The sequence below is a fragment of the Oncorhynchus mykiss genome, chromosome 17, assembly GCF_057628025.1.
Source record: "Oncorhynchus mykiss isolate SJ-2025 chromosome 17, ASM5762802v1, whole genome shotgun sequence".
Classification (NCBI taxonomy): domain Eukaryota; kingdom Metazoa; phylum Chordata; class Actinopteri; order Salmoniformes; family Salmonidae; genus Oncorhynchus; species Oncorhynchus mykiss.
In genome coordinates, this window is record NC_143038.1 from 7,647,221 (window position 1) to 7,672,866 (window position 25,646).

The 25,646-nt window shown below is 45.8% G+C and overlaps 1 protein-coding gene across 4 annotated transcripts in view; it reads right to left on the bottom strand.

Moving 5' to 3' along the window:
- The window catches only part of LOC110493544 (phosphoinositide 3-kinase regulatory subunit 6), a 34,869-nt gene that overhangs the window by 8,617 nt on the left and 606 nt on the right, over nt 1–25,646 (bottom strand). For 2 of the 4 annotated variants that reach the window (XM_036949480.2, XM_090204645.1), the window contains exons 2-12: nt 12,988–13,082; nt 12,761–12,862; nt 11,873–11,964; nt 11,288–11,356; nt 10,681–10,813; nt 10,137–10,206; nt 9,744–9,936; nt 8,806–8,956; nt 2,228–2,323; nt 1,164–1,641; nt 683–782 (exon numbers count right to left, since the gene is read on the bottom strand). In XM_036949480.2, coding sequence (XP_036805375.2) covers nt 683–782; nt 1,164–1,641; nt 2,228–2,323; nt 8,806–8,956; nt 9,744–9,936; nt 10,137–10,206; nt 10,681–10,813; nt 11,288–11,356; nt 11,873–11,964; nt 12,761–12,862; nt 12,988–13,048 — 1,545 coding nt within the window. In that variant the 5' untranslated portion in view covers nt 13,049–13,082. Of the gene's footprint in view, nt 1–682; nt 783–1,163; nt 1,642–2,227; nt 2,324–8,805; nt 8,957–9,743; nt 9,937–10,136; nt 10,207–10,680; nt 10,814–11,287; nt 11,357–11,872; nt 11,965–12,760; nt 12,863–12,987; nt 13,083–14,235; nt 14,434–25,646 lie in introns of those variants that run through there. The other 2 variants (XM_036949479.2, XM_036949481.2) reach the window with 2 other exon arrangements.

The window sequence follows — 25,646 nt, forward strand, 5'->3', positions numbered from 1 at the left end:
GACATGGAAACAACATTGATTCAACCAGTTTTTGCCAAGTGAGATTCTGTTCAGAACAACCCAGGATATGACGCCATGCTTCTACATTTGCATTGCTTGTTGTTTGGGGTTTTAGGATTCTGTATAGCATTTCGTGACATCTGCTGATGTAAAAAGAGCTTCATAAATCAATGTGATAGACTGATTGATGCCATCAAACATAGTGATCATAAACGTTGACTAGATTACAGGAGTTTTATGATATGGAAATGTGTACATTCTCATCTTTCAAAATACATAGTCCTCTTAATTTACAGCATTTCCCTCACTCAGACAACAACAAACTACAAAAGTTGTCCAATTAGTGGGAGGCATGTGGGCAACTTCTTGTCGCGTGCGGTGCTCAAGTTCAGAACGGCTGTCAGTCAAAACTCATTCAGCACTGTGAAGTGCAGAGCCTGAGCTCTGACGACATTTACAGCATATTCCTGTACAGCCACTGCGTTCCAATGCAGGCACTTATCAGTGTCCAAATCTGCCATTTCATTCTTTTGATGTGATCATTTCACATACTGTCTGTGGATGTGTGTGTGTGTGTGTGTGTGGGTGTGTGTTCCCAAACTGAAACACTGAAATGAGTCATATCGTTGTCTCTTGACAGGTTGTAAACTGATAGGAGTGAAGTGTTAGTTTGTGGTCTTACTCTGACAGGACAGGTGGGACTGGGATCCTCACAGACAGGGATGTAGTAAAACTGGAAGTTGACTTTCATGGTCAGAAAGAGACGACGCGCTTCCCTTTTCCTGCAGAGTGAAACCAATGATTAACTAACCCTCAAACCATGCAACACAGAAACCCGGGAAGAATCCCATTATATTTCTGACGCATTAACTATTAATGTGTCATGATTTCAATTCAACTTCCTTCTTCCTGACTAGACCACAGAAATGGACAGTTAGTTTCCGATTTCATTTTTTGGACATTATGAAATGAAACATTTTCAACAGCATAGTATAGGGCTAACCAAATTGAGATGCTGTAGGTGGAACTGTCTCCAAAAACTATACTATGATCATATCTAACAGAAATCTATTATATCCAGTATCCATTCTAATATATACAATATCCACTACAAACTACATGCAGTCTCTCAGACTACATTACCCATGATCCTGGTCCCTCACCGGAGAAAGTAGAAGGCCTTAGCCAGCTTCCCCAGCACCCTGTCGTCCCCCATCACCACGATCCGGGCCGTGAAGTGCCTCTGCTGCTTGGAGAATGAGGGGGTCCCGCTGCACCCCGCTTTCCTATGAAGTGTCCCCCCTCCCCCGGCCACACTCCCACTCTCCTCCAGAGCGTCCTGCATCAGGGCCATATTGTCCGTGACTGACGGCCTCATCTTGATGCCTCCTCGTCGGGTTAACCTGGCCTCCCCCTCCTCCGAGCCACCAGAGGGTTCCACCACTGAAGGCTCAACCCCAGGGGGAAGGTCCCTCTCGATGCCGCTGTCGTTGGACATCACGGAGTGGCGGGGCATGGCGGAGGAGGAAGTGAGGTCGGCAGGGAGGTCGGCGAGGTCAAAGTCGGTCTCCTGGTCCTGGCTGAGGCAGAAGTGTTCCGACGACATGGAGCTGGAGCGCACGCACTTGGCCAGCTCGCGCCCTGGTGGTAGAGGTGCCATCAGAGAAATAGGAACCAGAAGACATATATACTGTATAACATGAATGTCAATACAGGTCACTGGGAACAGGAAGCAGCGAGACAAGAAAGCGCTATAGTATTGGCCGTTTGCATCGGGTGAGAACACAGTGTGTTAGAATAACACTCCTCATTATTCACAATTAATTTAGGATTATCCATAACCATGGTAGCATCCACATTAATGTAGAAGTGTTCAGAAACATATTCTTATTTACAATAAAAGTGACTCCAAAATGACATAATACATTATTTACCATTCATTTCTATTGGGCACAAAAAAATCGGAAACACAGCCAAAAATGAACTGCAAATGCAATCAATAAGTTCGTAGAGTCACAAGCTTGATGTCGTCATTGCGTTCTAGGAATATGGGATCAAATTCTAAACTTGTGACTACTTTATTTATAAGAATCTTTAGGGGTGTAAATCATTTTGACCCCTACCTTTTTGAGAGAAAAAAAATATTACTGTTATTAAACAGAGTAACAGAGTTCATGTAACAGAGTTCTCTCATTGGTGTGTATAAACAACAGATTTCACCACTCACAGATCTCCTCATCCTCCCTCCACAGGTGGAAGCTCATCTCCGGATTGGGAAGCGGCATGTCACACAGGCATCCCCCACCACCGGAGGATAATGTGTCTAAACCAGGAAGAGCCCAAACTGTCACAATGACACCAAAAACAACACCCGCTTACTTCCTGGTCCCCATCCCCTACACTAAGTATCTGGTCTCACAGCTGGCCTGAGAGACAGTGTAGTGTCCATTTGAAGGATAGTTGTGACGATGAGAAGAAAAAATATGTATTGAAAGGTAAATACAGTGTACATCTGTCCTGGGGGGGGGGGTTCTGACTCGACAGATTTAGACATGGAGGAATACAGTGTACATCTATCCTGGGGGGGGGCTCTGACTCGACAGATTTAGACATGGAGGAATACAGTGTACATCTGTCCTGGGGGGGGGGCTCTGACTCGACAGATTTAGACATGGAGGAATACAGTGTACATCTGTCCTGGGGGGGGCTCTGACTCGACAGATTTAGACATGGAGGAATACAGTGTACATCTGTCCTGGGGGGGGGGGGGGGGCTCTGACTCGACAGATTTAGACATGGAGGAATACAGTGTACATCTGTCCTGGGGGGGGGCTCTGACTCGACAGAATTAGACATGGAGGAATACAGTGTACATCTGTCCTGGGGGGGGGGCTCTGACTCGACAGAATTAGACATGGAGGAATACAGTGTACATCTGTCCTGGGGGGGGGGGGGCTCTGACTCGACAGATTTAGACATGGAGGAATACAGTGTACATCTGTCCTGGGGGGGGCTCTGACTCGACAGATTTAGACATGGAGGAATACAGTGTACATCTGTCCTGGGGGGGGGCTCTGACTCGACAGATTTAGACATGGAGGAATACAGTGTACATCTGTCCTGGGGGGGGGCTCTGACTCGACAGATTTATACATGGAGGAATACAGTGTACATCTGCCCTGGGGGGGGGCTCTGACTCGACAGATTTAGACATGGAGGAATACAGTGTACATCTGTCCTGGGGGGGGGGGCTCTGACTCGACAGATTTAGACATGGAGGAATACAGTGTACATCTGTCCTGGGGGGGGGGGGCTCTGACTCGACAGATTTAGACATGGAGGAATACAGTGTACATCTGTCCTGGGGGGGGGGCTCTGACTCGACAGATTTAGACATGGAGGAATACAGTGTACATCTGTCCTGGGGGGGGGGGGGCTCTGACTCGACAGATTTAGACATGGAGGAATACAGTGTACATCTGTCCTGGGGGGGGGCTCTGACTCGACAGAATTAGACATGGAGGAATACAGTGTACATCTGTCCTGGGGGGGGGGCTCTGACTCGACAGAATTAGACATGGAGGAATACAGTGTACATCTGTCCTGGGGGGGGGGGGGGCTCTGACTCGACAGATTTAGACATGGAGGAATACAGTGTACATCTGTCCTGGGGGGGGCTCTGACTCGACAGATTTAGACATGGAGGAATACAGTGTACATCTGTCCTGGGGGGGGGCTCTGACTCGACAGATTTATACATGGAGGAATACAGTGTACATCTGCCCTGGGGGGGGGCTCTGACTCGACAGATTTAGACATGGAGAAATACAGTGTACATCTGTCCTGGGGGGGGCTCTGACTCGACAGATTTATACATGGAGGAATACAGTGTACATCTGCCCTGGGGGGGGCTCTGACTCGACAGATTTAGACATGAAGGAATACAGTGTACATCTGTCCTGGGGGGGGGGGGCTCTGACTCGACAGATTTAGACATGGAGGAATACAGTGTACATCTGTCCTGGGGGGGGGGGGCTCTGACTCAACAGATTTAGACATGGAGGAATACAGTGTACATCTGTCCTGGGGGGGGGCTCTGACTCGACAGATTTAGACATGGAGGAATACAGTGTACATCTGTCCTGGGGGGGGGCTCTGACTCGACAGATTTAGACATGGAGGAATACAGTGTACATCTGTCCTGGGGGGGGGGGGCTCTGACTCGACAGATTTAGACATGGAGGAATACAGTGTACATCTGTCCTGGGGGGGGGCTCTGACTCGACAGATTTAGACATGGAGGAATACAGTGTACATCTGTCCGGGGGGGGGGGGGGGGGGGCTCTGACTCGACAGATTTAGACATGGAGGAATACAGTGTACATCTGTCCTGGGGGGGGGGCTCTGACTCGACAGATTTAGACATGGAGGAATACAGTGTACATCTGTCCTGGGGGGAGGGCTCTGACTCGACAGATTTAGACATGGAGGAATACAGTGTACATCTGTCCTGGGGGGGGGCTCTGACTCGACAGATTTAGACATGGAGGAATACAGTGTACATCTGTCCTGGGGGGGGGGGCTCTGACTCGACAGATTTAGACATGGAGGAATACAGTGTACATCTGTCCTGGGGGGAGGGCTCTGACTCGACAGATTTAGACATGGAGGAATACAGTGTACATCTGTCCTGGGGGGGGGGGCTCTGACTCGACAGATTTAGACATGGAGGAATACAGTGTACATCTGTCCTGGGGTGAGGGCTCTGACTCGACAGATTTAGACATGGTGGAATACAGTGTACATCTGTCCTGGGGGGAGGGCTCTGACTCGACAGATTTAGACATGGAGGAATACAGTGTACATCTGTCCTGGGGGGGGGGGGGGGGGGCTCTGACTCGACAGATTTAGACATGGAGGAATACAGTGTACATCTGTCCTTGGGGGGGGCTCTGACTCGACAGATTTAGACATGGAGGAATACAGTGTACATCTGTCCAGGGGGGAGGGCTCTGACTCGACAGATTTAGACATGGAGGAATACAGTGTACATCTGTCCTGGGGGGGCTCTGACTCGACAAATTTAGACATGGAGGAATACAGTGTACATCTGTCCTGGGGGGGGGGGGGGGCTCTGACTCGACAGATTTAGACATGGAGGAATACAGTGTACATCTGTCCTGGGGGGGGGGGCTCTGACTCGACAGATTTAGACATGGAGGAATACAGTGTACATCTGTCCTGGGGGGGGGGCTCTGACTCGACAGATTTAGACATGGAGGAATACAGTGTACATCTGTCCTGGGGGGGGGGGGCTCTGACTCGACAGATTTAGACATGGAGGAATACAGTGTACATCTGTCCTGGGGGGGGGGGCTCTGACTCGACAGATTTAGACATGGAGGAATACAGTGTACATCTGTCCTGGGGGGGGGGCTCTGACTCGACAGATTTAGACATGGAGGAATACAGTGTACATCTGTCCTGGGGGGAGGGCTCTGACTCGACAGATTTAGACATGGAGGAATACAGTGTACATCTGTCCTGGGGGGGGGCTCTGACTCGACAGATTTAGACATGGAGGAATACAGTGTACATCTGTCCTGGGGGGGGGGGCTCTGACTCGACAGATTTAGACATGGAGGAATACAGTGTACATCTGTCCTGGGGGGAGGGCTCTGACTCGACAGATTTAGACATGGAGGAATACAGTGTACATCTGTCCTGGGGGGGGGGCTCTGACTCGACAGATTTAGACATGGAGGAATACAGTGTACATCTGTCCTGGGGTGAGGGCTCTGACTCGACAGATTTAGACATGGTGGAATACAGTGTACATCTGTCCTGGGGGGAGGGCTCTGACTCGACAGATTTAGACATGGAGGAATACAGTGTACATCTGTCCTGGGGGGGGGGGGGGGGGGCTCTGACTCGACAGATTTAGACATGGAGGAATACAGTGTACATCTGTCCTTGGGGGGGGCTCTGACTCGACAGATTTAGACATGGAGGAATACAGTGTACATCTGTCCAGGGGGGAGGGCTCTGACTCGACAGATTTAGACATGGAGGAATACAGTGTACATCTGTCCTGGGGGGGGCTCTGACTCGACAAATTTAGACATGGAGGAATACAGTGTACATCTGTCCTGGGGGGGGGCTCTGACTCGACAGATTTAGACATGGAGGAATACAGTGTACATCTGTCCTGGGGGGGGCTCTGACTCGACAGATTTAGACATGGAGGAATACAGTGAACATCTGTCCTGGGGGGGGGGGGGGGCTCTGACTCGACAGATTTAGACATGGAGGAATACAGTGTACATCTGTCCTGGGGGGGGGGCTCTGACTCGACAGATTTAGACATGGAGGAATACAGTGTACATCTGTCCTTGGGGGGGGGGGGGGGCTCTGACTCGACAGATTTAGACATGGAGGAATACAGTGTACATCTGTCCTGAGGGGGGGGGGGGGGGGGCTCTGACTCAACAGATTTAGACATAGAGGAATACAGTGTACATCTGTCCTGGGGGGGGGGGGGGGGGGCTCTGACTCGACAGATTTAGACATGGAGGAATACAAAGTCAGAGTGACCGCTATACAGCGATCTATTAATAACCGTCCCAAATTCAGAGTGACTGCTATACAGCGATCTATTAATAACGGTCCCTGAGTCAGAGTGACTGCTATACAGCGATCTATTAATAACGGTCCCAAAGTCAGAGTGACCGCTATACAGCGATCTATTAATAACGGCCCCTGAGTCAGAGTGACTGCTATACAGCGATTTATTAATAACGGTCCCTGAGTCAGAGTGACTGCTGTACAGCGATCTATTAATAACGGTCCCTGAGTCAGAGTGACTGCTATACATCGATTTATTAATAACGGTCCCTGAGTCAGAGTGACTGCTATACATCGATCTATTAATAACGGTCCCTGAGTCAGAGTGACTGCTATACAGCGATCTATTAATAACGGTCCCTGAGTCAGAGTGACTGCTATACATCGATCTATTAATAACGGTCCCTGAGTCAGAGTGACTGCTATACAGCGATCTATTAATAACGGTCCCTGAGTCAGAGTGACCGCTATACAGCGATCTATTAATAACGGTCCCTGAGTCAGAGTGACTGCTATACATCGATTTATTAATAACGGTCCCTGAGTCAGAGTGACTGCTATACAGCGATCTATTAATAACGGTCCCAGAGTCAGAGTGACTGCTATATAGCGATCTATTAATAACGGTCCCAAAGTCAGAGTGACCGCTATACAGCGATCTATTAATAACCGTCCCAAATTCAGAGTGACTGCTATACAGCGATCTATTAATAACGGTCCCTGAGTCAGAGTGACTGCTATACAGCGATCTATTAATAACGGTCCCAAAGTCAGAGTGACTGCTATACAGCGATTTATTAATAACGGTCCCTGAGTCAGAGTGACCGCTATACAGCGATCTATTAATAACGATCCCAGAGTCAGAGTGACTGCTATACAGCGATCTATTAATAACGGTCCCAAAGTCAGAGTGACTGCTATACAGCGATCTATTAATAACGGTCCCTGAGTCAGAGTGACTGCTATACAGCGATCTATTAATAACGGTCCCTGAGTCAGAGTGACTGCTATACAGCAATTTCTTAATAACGGTCCCTGAGTCAGAGTGACTGCTATACAGCGATTTATTAATAACGGTCCCTGAGTCAGAGTGACTGCTATACAGCGATTTATTAATAACGGTCCCTGAGTCAGAGTGACTGCTATACAGCGATCTATTAATAACGGTCCCTGAGTCAGAGTGACTGCTATACAGCGATCTATTAATAACGGTCCCAAAGTCAGAGTGACTGCTATACAGCGATCTATTAATAACGGTCCCTGAGTCAGAGTGACTGCTATACAGCGATCTATTAATAACGGTCCCTGAGTCAGAGTGACTGCTATACAGCAATTTCTTAATAACGGTCCCTGAGTCAGAGTGACTGCTATACAGCGATTTATTAATAACGGTCCCTGAGTCAGAGTGACTGCTATATAGCGATCTATTAATAACGGTCCCTGAGTCAGAGTGACTGCTATACAGCGATTTATTAATAACGGTCCCTGAGTCAGAGTGACTGCTATACAGCGATTTATTAATAACGGTCCCTGAGTCAGAGTGACTGCTATACAGCGATTTATTAATAACGGTCCCTGAGTCAGAGTGACTGCTATACAGCGATTTATTAATAACGGTCCCTGAGTCAGAGTGACTGCTATACAGCGATCTATTAATAACGGTCCCAGAGTCAGAGTGACTGCTATATAGCGATCTATTAATAACGGTCCCTGAGTCAGAGTGACTGCTATACAGCGATTTATTAATAACGGTCCCTGAGTCAGAGTGACTGCTATACAGCGATTTATTAATAACGGTCCCTGAGTCAGAGTGACTGCTATACAGCGATCTATTAATAACGGTCCCTGAGTCAGAGTGACTGCTATACAGCAATTTCTTAATAACGGTCCCTGAGTCAGAGTGACTGCTATACAGCGATTTATTAATAACGGTCCCTGAGTCAGAGTGACTGCTATACAGCGATTTATTAATAACGGTCCCAAAGTCAGAGTGACTGCTATACAGCGATCTATTAATAACGGTTGTGTGTTGTCTACGGTAACGTTACCCTTTCAGTTTCACTTGGAAACAGAAACCAAATGCTAAAGAAAATGGGAGATAATGTCTGGATGCTGTTTAGATCATTTGGTTTTGGTTTCAAACAGTCAAAAGATGACCCCTCTATGATAAGGATACTGTACCTGATGTGTCAGTATCCGTGAGGATCTCTCTGTAGAGTTGTCCCAGTCTCCCCCTCAGCACCACCCCTTCCCCCTTACTGCCCTCCTCCACACTCTGCTCCAGACTGGCCACAACTTCCTGGAAGTACGGCTCCACGTCCTGGCCAATTTCCTGCCACACACACACGCGCACACACAGACACACACACAGACACACACACACACACACACACACACACACACACACACACACACACACACACCGTCTATGAATAGAATACAGGTGAAAGGCCACCAGCGACCAGACAAACACATCTGGAAGTCTGACTTTGACACATCCTGTTGAGATGAGTGTTATATTAGGACCAGTGTCTGTGTGTGTGTGTGTGTGTGTGTGTGTGTGTGTGTGTGTGTGTGTGTGTGTGTGTGTGTGTGTGTGTGTGTGTGTGTGTGTGTGTTTTTTGATGGGAATGGTGCCAACCTCTGTTAGATCATGGAACAACACAACTAAACAACACGCTATTAAGACATTATAGATCATTTCTGGTTAAGTGTGTTGCTGAATATGACTGAGATGGCATGTATGAGGCACCAGTAGACAACTTTAGCTTACTGAGCTTTGCTTTGGTGCAAATTGAAATAGAAACTAGTATCAAACACAAAGAGGTATTGATTTAGATAACTTTGAACAAAACACAGCAACATTTGCGAAAACAAAACCAACGTCAAACCGAGATCAAACAAATACCAAGACCATAAAACAGGTTTCTGTTCTCCGAAGAGGGATGGACGGGAGAACAAATAAAGACGAAAATAAAGAAAGAAACTAAGTTAAATGAAGGCTTTTACCAAGAACCTTTAGCCTGAACCCCATCATCACATACGCATAGCGAAACACCAGACTTTAAGAGAAGAAGAAACTTCATAGCGAAACTCAATGTTAACACAACCACACTGACCTTCAGTGCCTGTGCCAGTTTAGGACTGTGACACAGCTCCCCTCCGAGAGCAGCCTGGATGGAGTGTTGGACCACGCTCCGCATGTGGTCAAGGGGATTCAGATACCCCCCTGACCCCGAGGCCTCGATGTCCCCCCTCAGCGCCTCACCGTGGGGGCCGGAGAAGACCGCCGGATCGGCAAACACAAACACCCTAGGAGACCGTAGGAGAAATTGAGTTATTGCCTTTGGTTATCCTTGATCAACCAGTTCCCCGGCAGTTCACATGCAAGCTACTGTTACTACGACTTTATCTACAAACAGCATGTCCTTCTATACCATAAGGAAAAATGGCTTCTACACTGTACTGTGTCACCGTGTTGTATGCAACAGCAAGTTAGGTTGTCCTCTCACCTCTCCTGAAAGGGATGGTAGTCATTCTTCAGGCTCTGCTCTGCGACCACCATCCTCTGATACAGCACTCCTGTGGGTCAAAAGGATGTACACGTTGAAAACGCGTGGCATTCTCGTACCACGGCCAGTGGACACGTTAAAAACGCGTGGCATTCTCGTACTACAGCCAGTGGACATGTTTAAAACGCGTGGCATTCTCGTACTACAGCCAGTGGACATGTTTAAAACGCGTGGCATTCTCGTACCACGGCCAGTGGACACGTTAAAAACGCGTGGCATTCTCGTACTACAGCCAGTGGACATGTTTAAAACGCGTGGCATTCTCGTACCACGGCCAGTGGACATGTTTAAAACGCGTGGCATTCTCGTACCACGGCCAGTGGACACGTGGAAAACAAACATCCCTCTTCATTTTAACGTGTATTACAGTAAAATGATTATCACCTTTCGAAAACAGTCAAGTCTACCAATAAAGTCTTACCTAAACACATAATAGAAAAATACATAATTCGGTTGGACGAAGGATGTATGTTGGTTTCAGTACCTGGTGTGTAGCGTTCTGTCTTCATGCGTCTGGTGTAGCTGAGGCCTACAGTACAGTAGGGCTGGGGGAGGGTAAGCAGCCTCTTACAGAAGTCGTACACCCGCTTGTACAGGTCGTCAGGAACATAGGCTGACTGGAACGTACACAGATATATGCACGGTTAGCACGGTTAGCACGGTTAGCTGTCCTCGGACTTACCTGAACCACCAAACACAATTGGTATGGTACATACACACAACCCTTAAATACAGTATAGTACCATTTCCCTCCATAAATACTTGCACAAACTTCCCAAAACCTCAATATACATCATATGGCTCTGGTAACAACAATAACTGTCTCTTTTAGTAGACACCAACAGATAAAGAAGAGATAAAGGCCTACGACAGTACAGAGTCCTGACCTCGCCTGACCAGGAAGTGTAGGAGACGATTAACAGGAAGTAAGACTTCATCGAATCAGAGGAGCTCATCAAAACAGTGGCGGGAAATGATCCAATCCCCCAAATGAAAGCTTCTCCCCAGCCAACCCTGAGACAGGTCTGTAAAGATGCTGTTGTCATGTCTGACAGGTGTTTCATTGTGTAACGTAAGCTCCGTGCACCTACCTGGATGACAGCATAGATGAGTGTGTGGAGCAGGGGGATGATGTGTGTCCGACAGTCTACCCTCTCAGCCTGCAGACAACAAGAGACAAGCACACAAACTATTGTGTTAATCAGTTACTCACTAATACAAAGTTTGTCTGTAGAAGATAGCTTGTCTGTTACCCCCAGGGGCGGACCGGGACCAGAAATCGGTCCTGGCATTTCTAACACATTGGACAATTATTTTCCTTGAGGCCTCCACACCGGCTAATTATTAGCAAGTTAAATATCATTTTGTGTCGAAAAAAATACAAGTTTGACAGACCCACTGGGCTAAAAATAAACCCTTCCATCTGGCATTTGCCCAAAATGCCAGATGGCCAATCCACCCCTGGTTCCCACTAGACATAACATTCATGTATCACATCATTGCACAATGTCCTTGACAATCTCAGTGTTCTTTTCAAGTTGATTTGGGTAGCAATCGTTGATTGTCTTATTATGTCTCTTGACACTACAGTGAAGACTAATAATGAATGGCCCAGAGACTTATATTTCTCCATATAAGGCCCCGGAATGGCCTAATGGCGCACACTGATGACATACCCTTTCCAGCTCCTTGACGATGACTCTCACCAGAATGAGACTGTTGGCAGGATTGTTCCGAACCTTCTTGTGCAACGTCCATCTTAGCATCCCTTTCGAGTAGAAACACACACTCAGCACTTGCAAACATTTCCACAGACATGGCACTAAACAGCACTCACACTCTCTGTTGTTTCCATAGACATAGCTCTACACAAATAGCTTGTGTGACTCAGTGCGAATGCCTTGTTCCATTGCACAACGAACCCAAACCGTGGATAAAACTAATAGCTGACTCAATGCAATTTTCCGATTATTGGCAGGCAGAGGTTATGTGTCATCCTCATGTGGTTTGGGCAGATTAATATGGCCTGGTCGGAACATTAAAGAGGATCAACTCCTTCTGGACGGTGGAGCAGAGAGGCAAGTCAGGGACCTTTAGTCCATTTTAAACCTAGATGCTTTGTATGTAAGACATAGGTGGCTGGTGGCACTTTAATTGGGGAGGACAGGCTCAAAGTAATGGAATAAATGGAACGGTATCAAACACACCATTTCCATGTGCTTGATACCATTCCATTCACTTCCTTCCAGCTATTATTATGAGCCATCCTCCCCTCCCCAGCCTCCTGTGATATAAGGGTACCCATATGTATCGTTATTGAACTTAGGGTCAGTAATGTGGGGGTTACTTGATGAAGCTTGCTATATGCATCTAGCTAGCACTACCAGTTGAAGCTAGCCAGTTAGCAACACCTCTGAACAAACCAGACTGGAAATGTGCAACAAAAGCAGCCTGACCTGAAACGGAGCCATGCTCACTGGAAAGCAAGCCGGTTCACTACCTCTCAGCTCTGCTCAACTCAACAGTGTGTAAACCCCATAAAGAGTCTAGTGGAAACTCCTTACCTTTATTGAGCACAGAGGAGGGGTGTTGGCTCTCCAGCTCCCTGAGCACGGCCTGGACACTGCGGTAGATGTCCGACTCTGAGGCCAAGGGGGCGCAGCTGCCTGGAGAGTCAGGGGTCAGAGGTTAAGAGTTCATGTTAATACAAGTCGTACAGCAAATGTTCCATTTTGGATCAAATGTACATGCATGCCGCTGTTCAAATGACACCCTATTCCCCACATATTACCTATAGGCTCCATGCTGCTCGGGGGGCTGCTCGAGCTATCCCAGGCTGCCTTGTTGGTCATGTCTCACATGCATGGTGGGGCCACGGCCTGGTGTCTATAGGGACGGAACAGGGAGAAAGTCTAATCTGTTAGCGGTACCCACCTTTATTTAACCTAGGAAAAAGGCTATAGGCTTAAAACATTTACTGGACATTCTTGTGGCACAGAGGTGTTAGGACTTGTGAGTCCCCAAGAGTAGAGCCAGTGAATTGACCAAGGACATCACACACACACACTCACACACACACACACACACACACACACACACACACACACACACACACACACACACACACACACACACACACACGTGCACACACACGTGCACACACACGCACACACACACACACACACACACACACACACACACACACACACACACAACCCTGAGCTATAACACTGGACAGGTGCCGAAGTCACAGTCCCAATACTGTTCCAATAGAACAAGGCTGATCGTTCTCATTGCCTCATAAACAACCTCTTTCTCTGCTTCTCTTTCTCACAGTCTAGTTTATCGCCGCGCGAATAGAATTATACCCCACGCCAAATGTTTCGTTTTTTGGCTTTAGTTAGAGATCAGTCATCTCCCCACCTGTTTCACACCATCCCCCATAACAAAGACTGAAATGACTGGGGATGTACGGAGGTCTATGGGACAAATGACTGGGGATGTACGGAGGTCTATAGGACACATTTCCGATCCAGTTAAAGCTTGGAAAGAAACGACTATCTGACAAACCATGTCGCGGTTCCCTAAGCCGGAAGGCAGAGAGCATGCCAGAATGTCTCTCTCTCTCTCTCTCTCTCTCTCTCTCTCTCTCTCTCTCTCTCTCTCTCTCTCTCTCTCTCTCTCTCTCTCTCTCTCTCTCTCTCTCTCTCTCTCTCTCTCTCTCTCTCTCTCTCTCTCTCTCTCTCTCTCTCTCTCTCTCTCTCTCTCTCTCTCTCTCTCTCTCTCTCTCTCTCTCTCTCTCTCTCTCTCTCTCTCTCTCTCTCTCTCTCTCTCTCTCTCTCTCTCTCTCTCTCTCTCTCTCTCTCTCTCTCTCTCTCTCTCTCTCTCTCTCTCTCTCCTCTCTCTCTCAATGTTAGTTCTCATACCGAAAGTTCACAATTAGTTTGCAACTTCCAGTTCTATCCCACACATCCATCATCCAGTACCTACCGTCCAAAGCACCCGAAACAGGTGAACCGCCAAAAACAAATCCCCCTACCTTTTCCCTGCCAGAAAAGTTCCTCTTTCCAACAATACCCGAAAGGTTCCCTGAGGCGTTTAATTTCCGACACACTGGCTCAGTGTTCAACGTGCTGCTGCAGGATCTGACAGAGAGAATAGTGAAGTGGAGTGAACTTCCTCTAACTGGGAGGTGGTGACGAGCTGGTGGGGTTGGTGACAGAGAGAGTGGCAGTGTTCTTAGAGAGGGGGAGAGAGAGAGGTAGAGGGGGAGGAGGAAAGTGAGGTAGAGGGGGAGGAGGACGTTTGGGGGCAAGGTAAGTTGAGTTTAATGTTGCATTTTAGGCAACTAGGCATCTTTCTCCCTCTCCCTCAGGCTGCCCTGAGGTTGTTCCTGAGGCTACAGTAGAAAATTGAGGTTTAGTTGGAGGGGATTTAACCTTGATCCCTGTAATAAAGCACGACATAGGGAATGACAGCAACAGGGACAACAGCGCTGCCTCAGCAACTCAGCAACTGCCTGAGTGACCACACGTTTCCTGTTCCTGATGCACCCCTCACTCACTCACTCACTCACTCACTTCCTTTCTTCCTCTCTCTCTCTCTCTCTCTCTCTCTCTCCATCCTCCCTCACTCTCTCTCTTCCATACCCTCCATCTCTCACAGACACACTAACATAATGTTTTTTTTTAACACTTAACGTGCGGAGGGAGGACAGGACCTGAGACATTTCCTCTCTGTGTGAATGCGTAGGGTTGCACCACACACGACAGGCTATATTTAGGTTGGAGTGCGTGTGTGTGTGTGTGTGTGTGTGTGTGTGTGTGTGTGTGTGTGCACGTGTGTGTGTGTGTGTGTGTGTGTGTGTGTGTGTGCCCCAGAGGTTTCATTCAAGCGTTGCCAAATGAAGAGCCTAAAATAAGTAGGTAAATTAAAAAATTTCAGTTTCTGCACTAATTATTCATGTCCTTGCAGACTGAGAGAGGAAGTGTACGCGTCACAACAATGAGTGATCTGCAGACAATTCTAGGTCTGTATATCGTGTAGATTTGATATGGGTGTTTCAAGTGGCACACAACTAGAGCTCTGCCTGTGGATGAGATTTGGAGCTTTTGATAAGAGTCGCCAAAACCACTGGTAAAAGCTCGTACTTCAAGAAAGAAGTACAAGACTGAAGTCCAAGTTTGCAGAGGGGAGTGCTCTACCACCACAAAACCCCAGGCTTCAAGTGGACATGAACACTCACAAACAATGTGCTACAATACAATCAAACAGACCCTTATCAGACTGTATAATTGTACATTAATAATTTTGCACGCCCAATTTTTCAGTTTTTGATTTGTCAAAAAAGTTTGAAATATCCAATAAATGTCGTTCCACTCCATGATTGTGTCCCACTTGTTGTTGATTCTTCACAAAAAAATACAGTTTTATATCTTTATGTTTGAAGCCTGAAATGTGGCAAAAGGTCGCAAAGTTCAAGGGGGCCGAATACTTTCGCAAGGCACTGTATAGCTAACAACCTGGATGCAACGTTTTGGAACATTCAGATAGAAATATGTAGAGTGGCAGTACCCAGGAAAGGGATGAACAGGGTTGGCTGGTATGCTCCTGCGGATGACAACAAGGACACAGACATACCACAGCCTGGCAGTGTAAAGTAAACTACCTTCTTCCAGCCCTGCCTATTATTTACAGGACAGAGCTGGCTCAGTTCCTGCTCTCTGTTTCCACTGCAGGTAGGAGGAATCCTGTTAACATCTGCCTGTAGAGCCTCAGTCTGTAGAACTGGGTCATATGAATTAGTTTGCAACGGTAATTCCTCTGAAAACAGGAAGGGCCAGCAAGAGAGAGAGAGAGAGAGAGAGAGAGAGAGAGAGAGAGAGAGAGAGAGAGAGAGAGAGAATATAGTCATTGGGGTGGGGGGGGGGGGGGGGGTGCGTGTGGCTTGAGCCTTGAAATCCCCACGTAAGGACATTGAGCAGCAAAACAATGTATATACTGCAGGCTCACATGTCCCTCTATACAAAACCCAGGGAAGTACCTAGTCTCGTGTAGAGTCGTTATTATGTCACAGTTGAAAAACCAGGCAAGCACAGTGTCCAAATAGTCCGGTAAAACATTCCTTTCATGAGATAAGCCAAGAAATGTCTCAGCTAAAGTAACTCTTAAATTGTGTTGCTACAATATGTCGGTGAGCAATGCCTCACGTCACAAGCAAGTTGATGCTTATTGTCATTAGTCTTGTCCTGGAGGCAGAACTGAGTGATTTCCCCTTAGACAGGCCAGCTGCAAAGTCAAACTTCGCTACATGGTAAAAATGAATGAAAACAAAAATGTGCTTTAAGGTTAGGGTTAGCAGTGTGGTTAAGGTTAGGGTTAGCAGTGTGGTTAATGTTAGGATTAGCAGTGTGGTTAAGGTTAGGATTAGCAGTGTGGTTAAGGTTAGGATTAGCAGTGTGGTTAATGTTAGGATTAGCAGTGTGGTTAAGGTTAGGATTAGCAGTGTGGTTAAGGTTAGGGTTAAGTTTAAAAACAGATTTTATGACCTTGTGGCTGTGCCAGCTTGTGACCACTCTACAGAGCTGCCTCCACAACAAGATTCATGACGAAAAATGCTAAAACCGCACGTCACAAACTAACACTACAAAGGTTTTTTTTTTGGAAACCAGTACAGTAACAAATAGTGCAAATGTTGTTCTTCGATCATTTCCTGGTCAACTGTGCAGGACTATACAGGTGTAGAGTCCATGGCTGAGATGTAAAGTATGACCTGGGCTTAGTCCTTGTAATCCGTTTACGGGCCAAACGTTCTGATTTACGAAATGAGCGATGTCTAGTGATGATTTTCTCTCCTTTGAGTATAGAAAAGTAGGCTGTCTTTGAATTTGTAGTCTCACTCAACCCTCCCACTGCGTTTCAAAGCCAGGTTCTGTAACCAGTGGAGCCAAGTCTCCCTCTTTTCCTCAGAGAAAATGACTTGAGAGATTACCGTTCAAAAGATACTGTAATACCGGTAATACCGGTAATACCGGTGCTACAATTCTTTTCTTTCTATTGTGCATTGGCGGGCTGCATTTTACATTCATAAAGCATATCGCTGGCCATTCTAAAACTCGGCTACTTGCGGACCAGACCGTTAACATGACAAGGTGTAGCCTAAACAAATGGTTATCTCATTAGCGAGCTACAGTGCCTTGCGAAAGTATTCGGCCCCCTTGAACTTTGCGACCTTTTGCCACATTTCAGGCTTCAAACATAAAGATATAAAACTGTATTTTTTTGTGAAGAATCAACAACAAGTGGGACACAATCATGAAGTGGAACGACATTTATTGGATATTTCAAACCTTTTTAACAAATCAAAAACTGAAAAATTGGGCGTGCAAAATTATTCAGCCCCCTTAAGTTAATACTTTGTAGCGCCACCTTTTGCTGCGATTACAGCTGTAAGTCGCTTGGGGTATGTCTCTATCAGTTTTGCACATCGAGAGACTGACATTTTTTCCCATTCCTCCTTGCAAAACAGCTCGAGCTCAGTGAGGTTGGATGGAGAGCATTTGTGAACAGCAGTTTTCAGTTCTTTCCACAGATTCTCGATTGGATTCAGGTCTGGACTTTGACTTGGCCATTCTAACACCTGGATATGTTTATTTTTGAACCATTCCATTGTAGATTTTGCTTTATGTTTTGGATCATTGTCTTGTTGGAAGACAAATCTCCGTCCCAGTCTCAGGTCTTTTGCAGACTCCATCAGGTTTTCTTCCAGAATGGTCCTGTATTTGGCTCCATCCATCTTCCCATCAATTTTAACCATCTTCCCTGTCCCTGCTGAACAAAAGCAGGCCCAAACCATGATGCTGCCACCACCATGTTTGACAGTGGGGATGGTGTGTTCAGCTGTGTTGCTTTTACGCCAAACATAACGTTTTGCATTGTTGCCAAAAAGTTCAATTTTGGTTTCATCTGACCAGAGCACCTTCTTCCACATGTTTGGTGTGTCTCCCAGGTGGCTTGTGGCAAACTTTAAACAACACTTTTTATGGATATCTTTAAGAAATGGCTTTCTTCTTGCCCCTCTTCCATAAAGGCCAGATTTGTGCATATTTGTGCAGATTTGTGCAGATTTGTTGTCCTATGGACAGAGTCTCCCACCTCAGCTGTAGATCTCTGCAGTTCATCCAGAGTGATCATGGGCCTCTTGGCTGCATCTCTGATCAGTCTTCTCCTTTCATGAGCTGAAAGTTTAGAGGGACGGCCAGGTCTTGGTAGATTTGCAGTGGTCTGATACTCCTTCCATTTCAATACTATCGCTTGCAAAGTGCTCCTTGGGATGTTTAAAGCTTGGGAAATCTTTTTGTATCCAAATCCGGCTTTAAACTTCTTCACAACAGTATCTCGGACCTGCCTGGTGTGTTCCTTGTTCTTCATGATGCTCTCTGCGCTTTTAACAGACCTCTGAGACTATCACAGTGCAGGTGCATTTATACGGAGACTTGATTACACACAGGTGGATTGTATTTATCATCATTAGTCATTTAGGTCAACATTGGATCATTCAGAGATCCTCACTGAACTTCTGGAGAGAGTTTGCTGCACTGAAAGTAAAGGGGCTGAATAATTTTGCACGCCCAATTTTTCAGTTTTTGATTTGTCAAAAAAGTTTGAAATATCCAATAAATGTCGTTCCACTCCATGATTGTGTCCCACTTGTTGTTGATTCTTCACAAAAAAATACAGTTTTATATCTTTATGTTTGAAGCCTGAAATGTGGCAAAAGGTCGCAAAGTTCAAGGGGGCCGAATACTTTCGCAAGGCACTGTATAGCTAACAACCTGGATGCAACGTTTTGGAACATTCAGATAGAAATATGTAGAGTGGCAGTACCCAGGAAAGGGATGAACAGGGTTGGCTGGTATGCTCCTGCGGATGACAACAAGGACACAGACATACCACAGCCTGGCAGTGTAAAGTAAACTACCTTCTTCCAGCCCTGCCTATTATTTACAGGACAGAGCTGGCTCAGTTCCTGCTCTCTGTTTCCACTGCAGGTAGGAGGAATCCTGTTAACATCTGCCTGTAGAGCCTCAGTCTGTAGAACTGGGTCATATGAATTAGTTTGCAACGGTAATTCCTCTGAAAACAGGAAGGGCCAGCAAGAGAGAGAGAGAGAGAGAGAGAGAGAGAGAGAGAGAGAGAGAGAGAGAGAGAGAGAATATAGTCATTGGGGTGGGGGGGGGGGGGGGGGGTGCGTGTGGCTTGAGCCTTGAAATCCCCACGTAAGGACATTGAGCAGCAAAACAATGTATATACTGCAGGCTCACATGTCCCTCTATACAAAACCCAGGGAAGTACCTAGTCTCGTGTAGAGTCGTTATTATGTCACAGTTGAAAAACCAGGCAAGCACAGTGTCCAAATAGTCCGGTAAAACATTCCTTTCATGAGATAAGCCAAGAAATGTCTCAGCTAAAGTAACTCTTAAATTGTGTTGCTACAATATGTCGGTGAGCAATGCCTCACGTCACAAGCAAGTTGATGCTTATTGTCATTAGTCTTGTCCTGGAGGCAGAACTGAGTGATTTCCCCTTAGACAGGCCAGCTGCAAAGTCAAACTTCGCTACATGGTAAAAATGAATGAAAACAAAAATGTGCTTTAAGGTTAGGGTTAGCAGTGTGGTTAAGGTTAGGATTAGCAGTGTGGTTAATGTTAGGATTAGCAGTGTGGTTAAGGTTAGGATTAGCAGTGTGGTTAAGGTTAGGGTTAAGTTTAATAACAGATTTTATGACCTTGTGGCTGTGCCAGCTTGTGACCACTCTACAGAGCTGCCTCCACAACAAGATTCATGACGAAAAATGCTAAAACCGCACGTCACAAACTAACACTACAAAGGTTTTTTTTTTGGAAACCAGTACAGTAACAAATAGTGCAAATGTTGTTCTTCGATCATTTCCATAAAAAACAAGGCACCATGTACAGAAAAAACTCTAAAAGTGACACCATTGAAAACCAACAGTATTTCTCTCCATCAAACTAAGCAATAATCTAAATCCAACCCCTCTGACCCATAAACACCTTACGTAACCATAACCCATACAAGATAAACTGGTCAATGATTCTCCTCCACCAGTGGTAGAAGTGCCTGTGAGAAAATAAACATAGGCTATCTCTCTCTCTCTCTCTCTCTCTCTCTCTCTACACTGTCCTTCACTCCCTCGCCATTTCTCTCTCTCCATCCTCCCTCACTCTCTCTCTTCCATACCCTCCGTCTCTCACAGACACACTAACATAATGTTTTTTTTAACACTTAACGTGCGGAGGGAGGACAGGACCTGAGACATTTCCTCTCTGTGTGAATGCGTAGGGTTGCACCACACACGACAGGCTATATTTAGGTTGGAGTGCGTGTGTGTGTGTGTGTGTGTGTGTGTGTGTGTGTGTGTGTGTGCACGTGTGTGTGTGTGTGTGTGTGTGTGTGTGTGTGTGTGTGCCCCAGAGGTTTCATTCAAGCGTTGCCAAATGAAGAGCCTAAAATAAGTAGGTAAATTAAAAAATTTCAGTTTCTGCACTAATTATTCATGTCCTTGCAGACTGAGAGAGGAAGTGTACGTGTCGCAACAATGAGTGATCTGCAGACAATTCTAGGTCTGTATATCGTGTAGATTTGATATGGGTGTTTCAAGTGGCACACAACTAGAGCTCTGCCTGTGGATGAGATTTGGAGCTTTTGATAAGAGTCGCCAAAACCAATGGTAAAAGCTCGTACTTCAAGAAAGAAGTACAAGACTGAAGTCCAAGTTTGCAGAGGGGAGTGCTCTACCACCACAAAACCCCAGGCTTCAAGTGGACATGAACACTCACAAACAATGTGCTACAATACAATCAAACAGACCCTTATCAGACAGTATAATTGTACATGGTACATGGCTAAAAACAGATGTGATCCTCAAGGAGGAAAAGAGTTTGAAGACCAGAAATATTTGTATGCAGTAATTCACTCTTTAAGGGCACTGCACTCACAATGACTTCCCATAACAAAGACAAAAGCAAAGCAAGTTGTATAAATCTGATAGATACTGCAGGAGTGGAGTCACACAGGGCTCAGTAATCCGACCCATCCAGTTTGATAATCTCTCTGCCCGGTTACAACCCTTTCCCGTTACTTCAGTCACACCTGCGTTTACCCAGCTAGCCACGCCCCTTTCACATGATCACATACCTATAAACGCCCTACAGTACGTGCAGGGTTACTCAGGTGTATGATTAAGGTTTCATAAACACACACACACACACTCATGAACGCACGAGCGCACACGCACTCTATAAAAAGTACTGTGCAGGACTATACAGGTGTAGAGTCCATGGCTGAGATGTAATGTATGATAACGTATGTTGAGCCTTGAAATCCCCACGTAAGGACATTGAGCAGCAAAACAATGTATATACTGCAGGCTCACATGTCCCTCTATACAAAACCCAGGGAAGTACCTAGTCTCGTGTAGAGTCGTTATTATGTCACAGTTGAAAAACCAGGCAAGCACAGTGTCCAAATAGTCCGGTAAAACATTCCTTTCATGAGATAAGCCAAGAAATGGCCCAGCTAAAGTAACTCTTAAATTGTGTTGCTACAATATGTCGTTGAGCAATGCCTCACGTCACAAGCAAGTTGATGCTTATTGTCATTAGTCTTGTCCTGGAGGCAGAACTGAGTGATTTCCCCTTAGACAGGCCAGCTGCAAAGTCAAACTTCGCTACATGGTAAAAATGAATGAAAACAAAAATGTGCTTTAAGGTTAGGGTTAGCAGTGTGGTTAAGGTTAGGGTTAGCAGTGTGGTTAAGGTTAGGGTTAGCAGTGTGGTTAAGGTTAGGATTAGCAGTGTGGTTAAGGTTAGGGTTAAGTTTAAAAACAGATTTTATGACCTTGTGGCTGTGCCAGCTTGTGACCACTCTACAGAGTTGCCTCCACAACAAGATTCATGACGAAAAATGCTAAAACGGCACGTCACAAACTAACACTACAAAGGTTTTTTTTTTTGGAAACCAGTACAGTAACAAATAGTGCAAATGTTGTTCTTCGATCATTTCCATAAAAAACAAGGCACCATGTACAGAAAAAAATCTAAAAGTGACACCATTGAAAACCAACAGTATTTCTCTCCATCAAACTAAGCAATAATCTAAATCCAACCCCTCTGACCCATAAACACCTTACGTAACCATAACCCATACAAGATAAACTGGTCAATGATTCTCCTCCACCAGTGGTAGAAGTGCCTGTAAGAAAATAAACATAGGCTATGTCCTAAAAGTAGTGCATTCTACATACAGGGAATAGGGGGGCATTTCAGATGCACCCTCTATGCTGCTGGTGTGAGGGGGGATATCAATCAAGGATATTTCCTGCATTCACAGCAGGAACAATGTGAGGAAGTGTTTCAAGACCACTGGACTCTTGCAACCCTCTGGCCCTCTACCCGGGCTAAGCTTCCATCCCCTATCACATTGCGTCTGACCCACGCATGAGCACACGCACGCACACACACACACACACACACACACACAAACACACAAACACACACACACACACACACACACACACACACACACACACACACACACACACACACACACACACACACACACACGCACGCACGCACAAGCACACACACACACACACAGACACACACATTCAGGAGGGAGACATTTATACCCCATGTGCTAAAACCATCAGGCTGGATGGAGGAAGAGGGTGGGTATAGGGTGGGGGGGGGGTCATTAGGGGGGGTCCCCAGGGGGTCTATAGGTGTGAATTGGGTAAGCCCCTGTACAGAGGGTCACCTGAGGATGTCGCTCCTGAGGTGGTTGTTGTTTGGGCACCAGCACTCAGGGGCCAACTGTACTGTACAGTACAGTACACACACATGCATGCACAAATATGCATGTGAACCATGTTCACACAAGCACGCACAAAAACTACTGTAAACCTAACCAAAAATAAATACGACACTTTATAGCCATGGCAACTATTCAACTTCCACAAAGACCTACAGTACAGAACCTACTTTTGATGCCGGTTCATCGTGACTATGCTTTTTTACAACAAGGTTTTGAAATGATACCATTTGCACGATATCAAGTGTATGGCCTCCCTCTTATCAAAGTGATAAGAACGTTGCACTTAACGGTTTCCCATTCATTCCTTAACGGGAAATATAATGCTTAACCTGTTCTTCCCAGGCATAAATCCAGGCTTGAAATCAAGGTTGTTACCATAGCTACAACTACAGCCTTGTGACAACTCAGTAACAAGGGTGCTTGTGGATTCCAGGCTAGTAGTGTTGTACATTGCGTAAGCATAAATGTCATTTTTCCATTGAATGGTTCTGTAGATTCTAGTAGGGCTGGTTTTGACATACAATCCTGCTGTACGTGGTCATTAGAAAGCCATGTTATAATGACCACGTAAACATTTATCGAGGGAGGTTGTTTGGTGTCATGCAATCTATCCGCCACTGGGGCAGGATGCACGCAGGGCGTCAGACTAGACGTGGTCGCAACACACACATACGCACACACACACAAACACTTACTTGGCAGGGAGCATGTCGAGCCATTGTGGAGACAACCTCCCAGGAGGCTTTGCACATGACGATGCCAAAGGCGTGGCCCTTTGTTTATATACTCTTCTTTAGGAAAACAAAAGGGTGGTGTGTTGTTGAAATAAAACTGAAGAGCGTCTGAGCTGAAGTGTGTCTGCGGTTTGCCTGTCACCTCAATGTGCTCATTGCGTCAGGCTTAGACCGTGAGTAAGGTAGCATTTCAATTTACAATTCTTCAGTTAAACTAGGAGGCTAAATAGTCATTTCTAATGCCAGACTCTTAGCCTGGTTGCCAGTGTGTTACTGCTCTCCATAAGGAAACCAGGCACAATGGAACAGACTGGCACCAAGGCTACCATATTCCCACTGGGGCCACTCTTGATTTATATCAACATAGGCATGCCATAACTTTAGAGTGTTTGGACCCAGTGACTCCTGGGTTGCTACTTTGCAAACCCATTGAGACAGAGGGCTTTACCTATAATGACACTGCCTAAGCTCTCCTCAGCTATGTACACTACCAGCATCCCATACAGAAGACCCAAGCCAATGGGCCATACCATTGAGGGTCCATTTTCAGGGGTGGCCAGGGTTTATGGGCATTCCCATGACAAATCAGAGCACCACAATAAATCATTTAAAATATAAACTTGGGAACCCAAATAAGTTCACGGGATATAAACATTGATCCAGCAATTAACACTTTACCCATACATTTAAGCTGCAATATGTAACTTTTTGGGGCGACCTGATAAAATGAACATAGGAATGTGAGTTATAGATTTGTCATTCGCATTGAAAGCAAGTCTAAGAAGGGGTAGATCTGTTCTACGTGCGCTATTTCTATGCTTCCTGTTCTTAAATGTCATTTTTGCATCTCTTACTTTAGGTTTTGTACACCAGCTTCAAACAGCTGAAAATACATTATTTTTTTATATGGAAAATATATTTCACAGTGGTTTAGGGGGTGGGTATAGATTTAGGGGGTGGGTATAGATTTAGGGGGTGGGTATAGATTTAGGGGGTGGGTATAGGTGGTTTAGATGGTACAATGATTCTCTACACTATACTTGCTTGTTTTGTCACATAAACTGAAATTAGGCAAACTATTAAAATGAATCCATGTTTCATGCATCCCACCCACAGAATTTTAGCAACGAGGAAATGGTGGAGTGATTTCTGCATAGTGCATCTTTCATTTGCTCATATACCGGTTTAGTAACAATGTAATTAAATTAGCTGGAAATGGGCACCAACAATCTATGAGTAATTCGAACCCTGCCCAAACAACATCACCAACAACCAATCACGCATCTAGCCTGGTTCCAGATCTGTTTGTGCTGTCTTGTTGACTGTTGATCATAAGAGTTGGCAAGACAGCAGAAACCGATCTGGGACCAGGCCACCATTCATCCCAGAACTACCCAGAATGACCAGGAAACCTGAATCTAAAACAAGGAAACTTGAGGAAATGCACCCTGGACAGCTGTGTTTTAGACTCACCAATACAAAACACACATCGCCCACAGAGCCAGAGCTTCAATCAGGCATTGTGTTATCATACTGTTGTTATCTCAGGAGAGAGAAAAAACTGTTGTTGTCCTTTGTGTATTCCAGTTGGGGCTTAGTGTGTTTGAACAGGCATGGTGGCAAGGAGCTTTTTTTATAAAGACTAAAAATGGAACAAAAATATCAAAATATAACAACCTCTTCCCATGTCTACTCTGTATGTATCCATATTCTTTTCATTCACGACTGTCTATCAATAAACAATGAAATCCTGAATGCATCGTTTGTGAGTGGGATATCTGTATGAGTCGCTATCAAACTGGTGAGGTTACAGTGGGGCAGA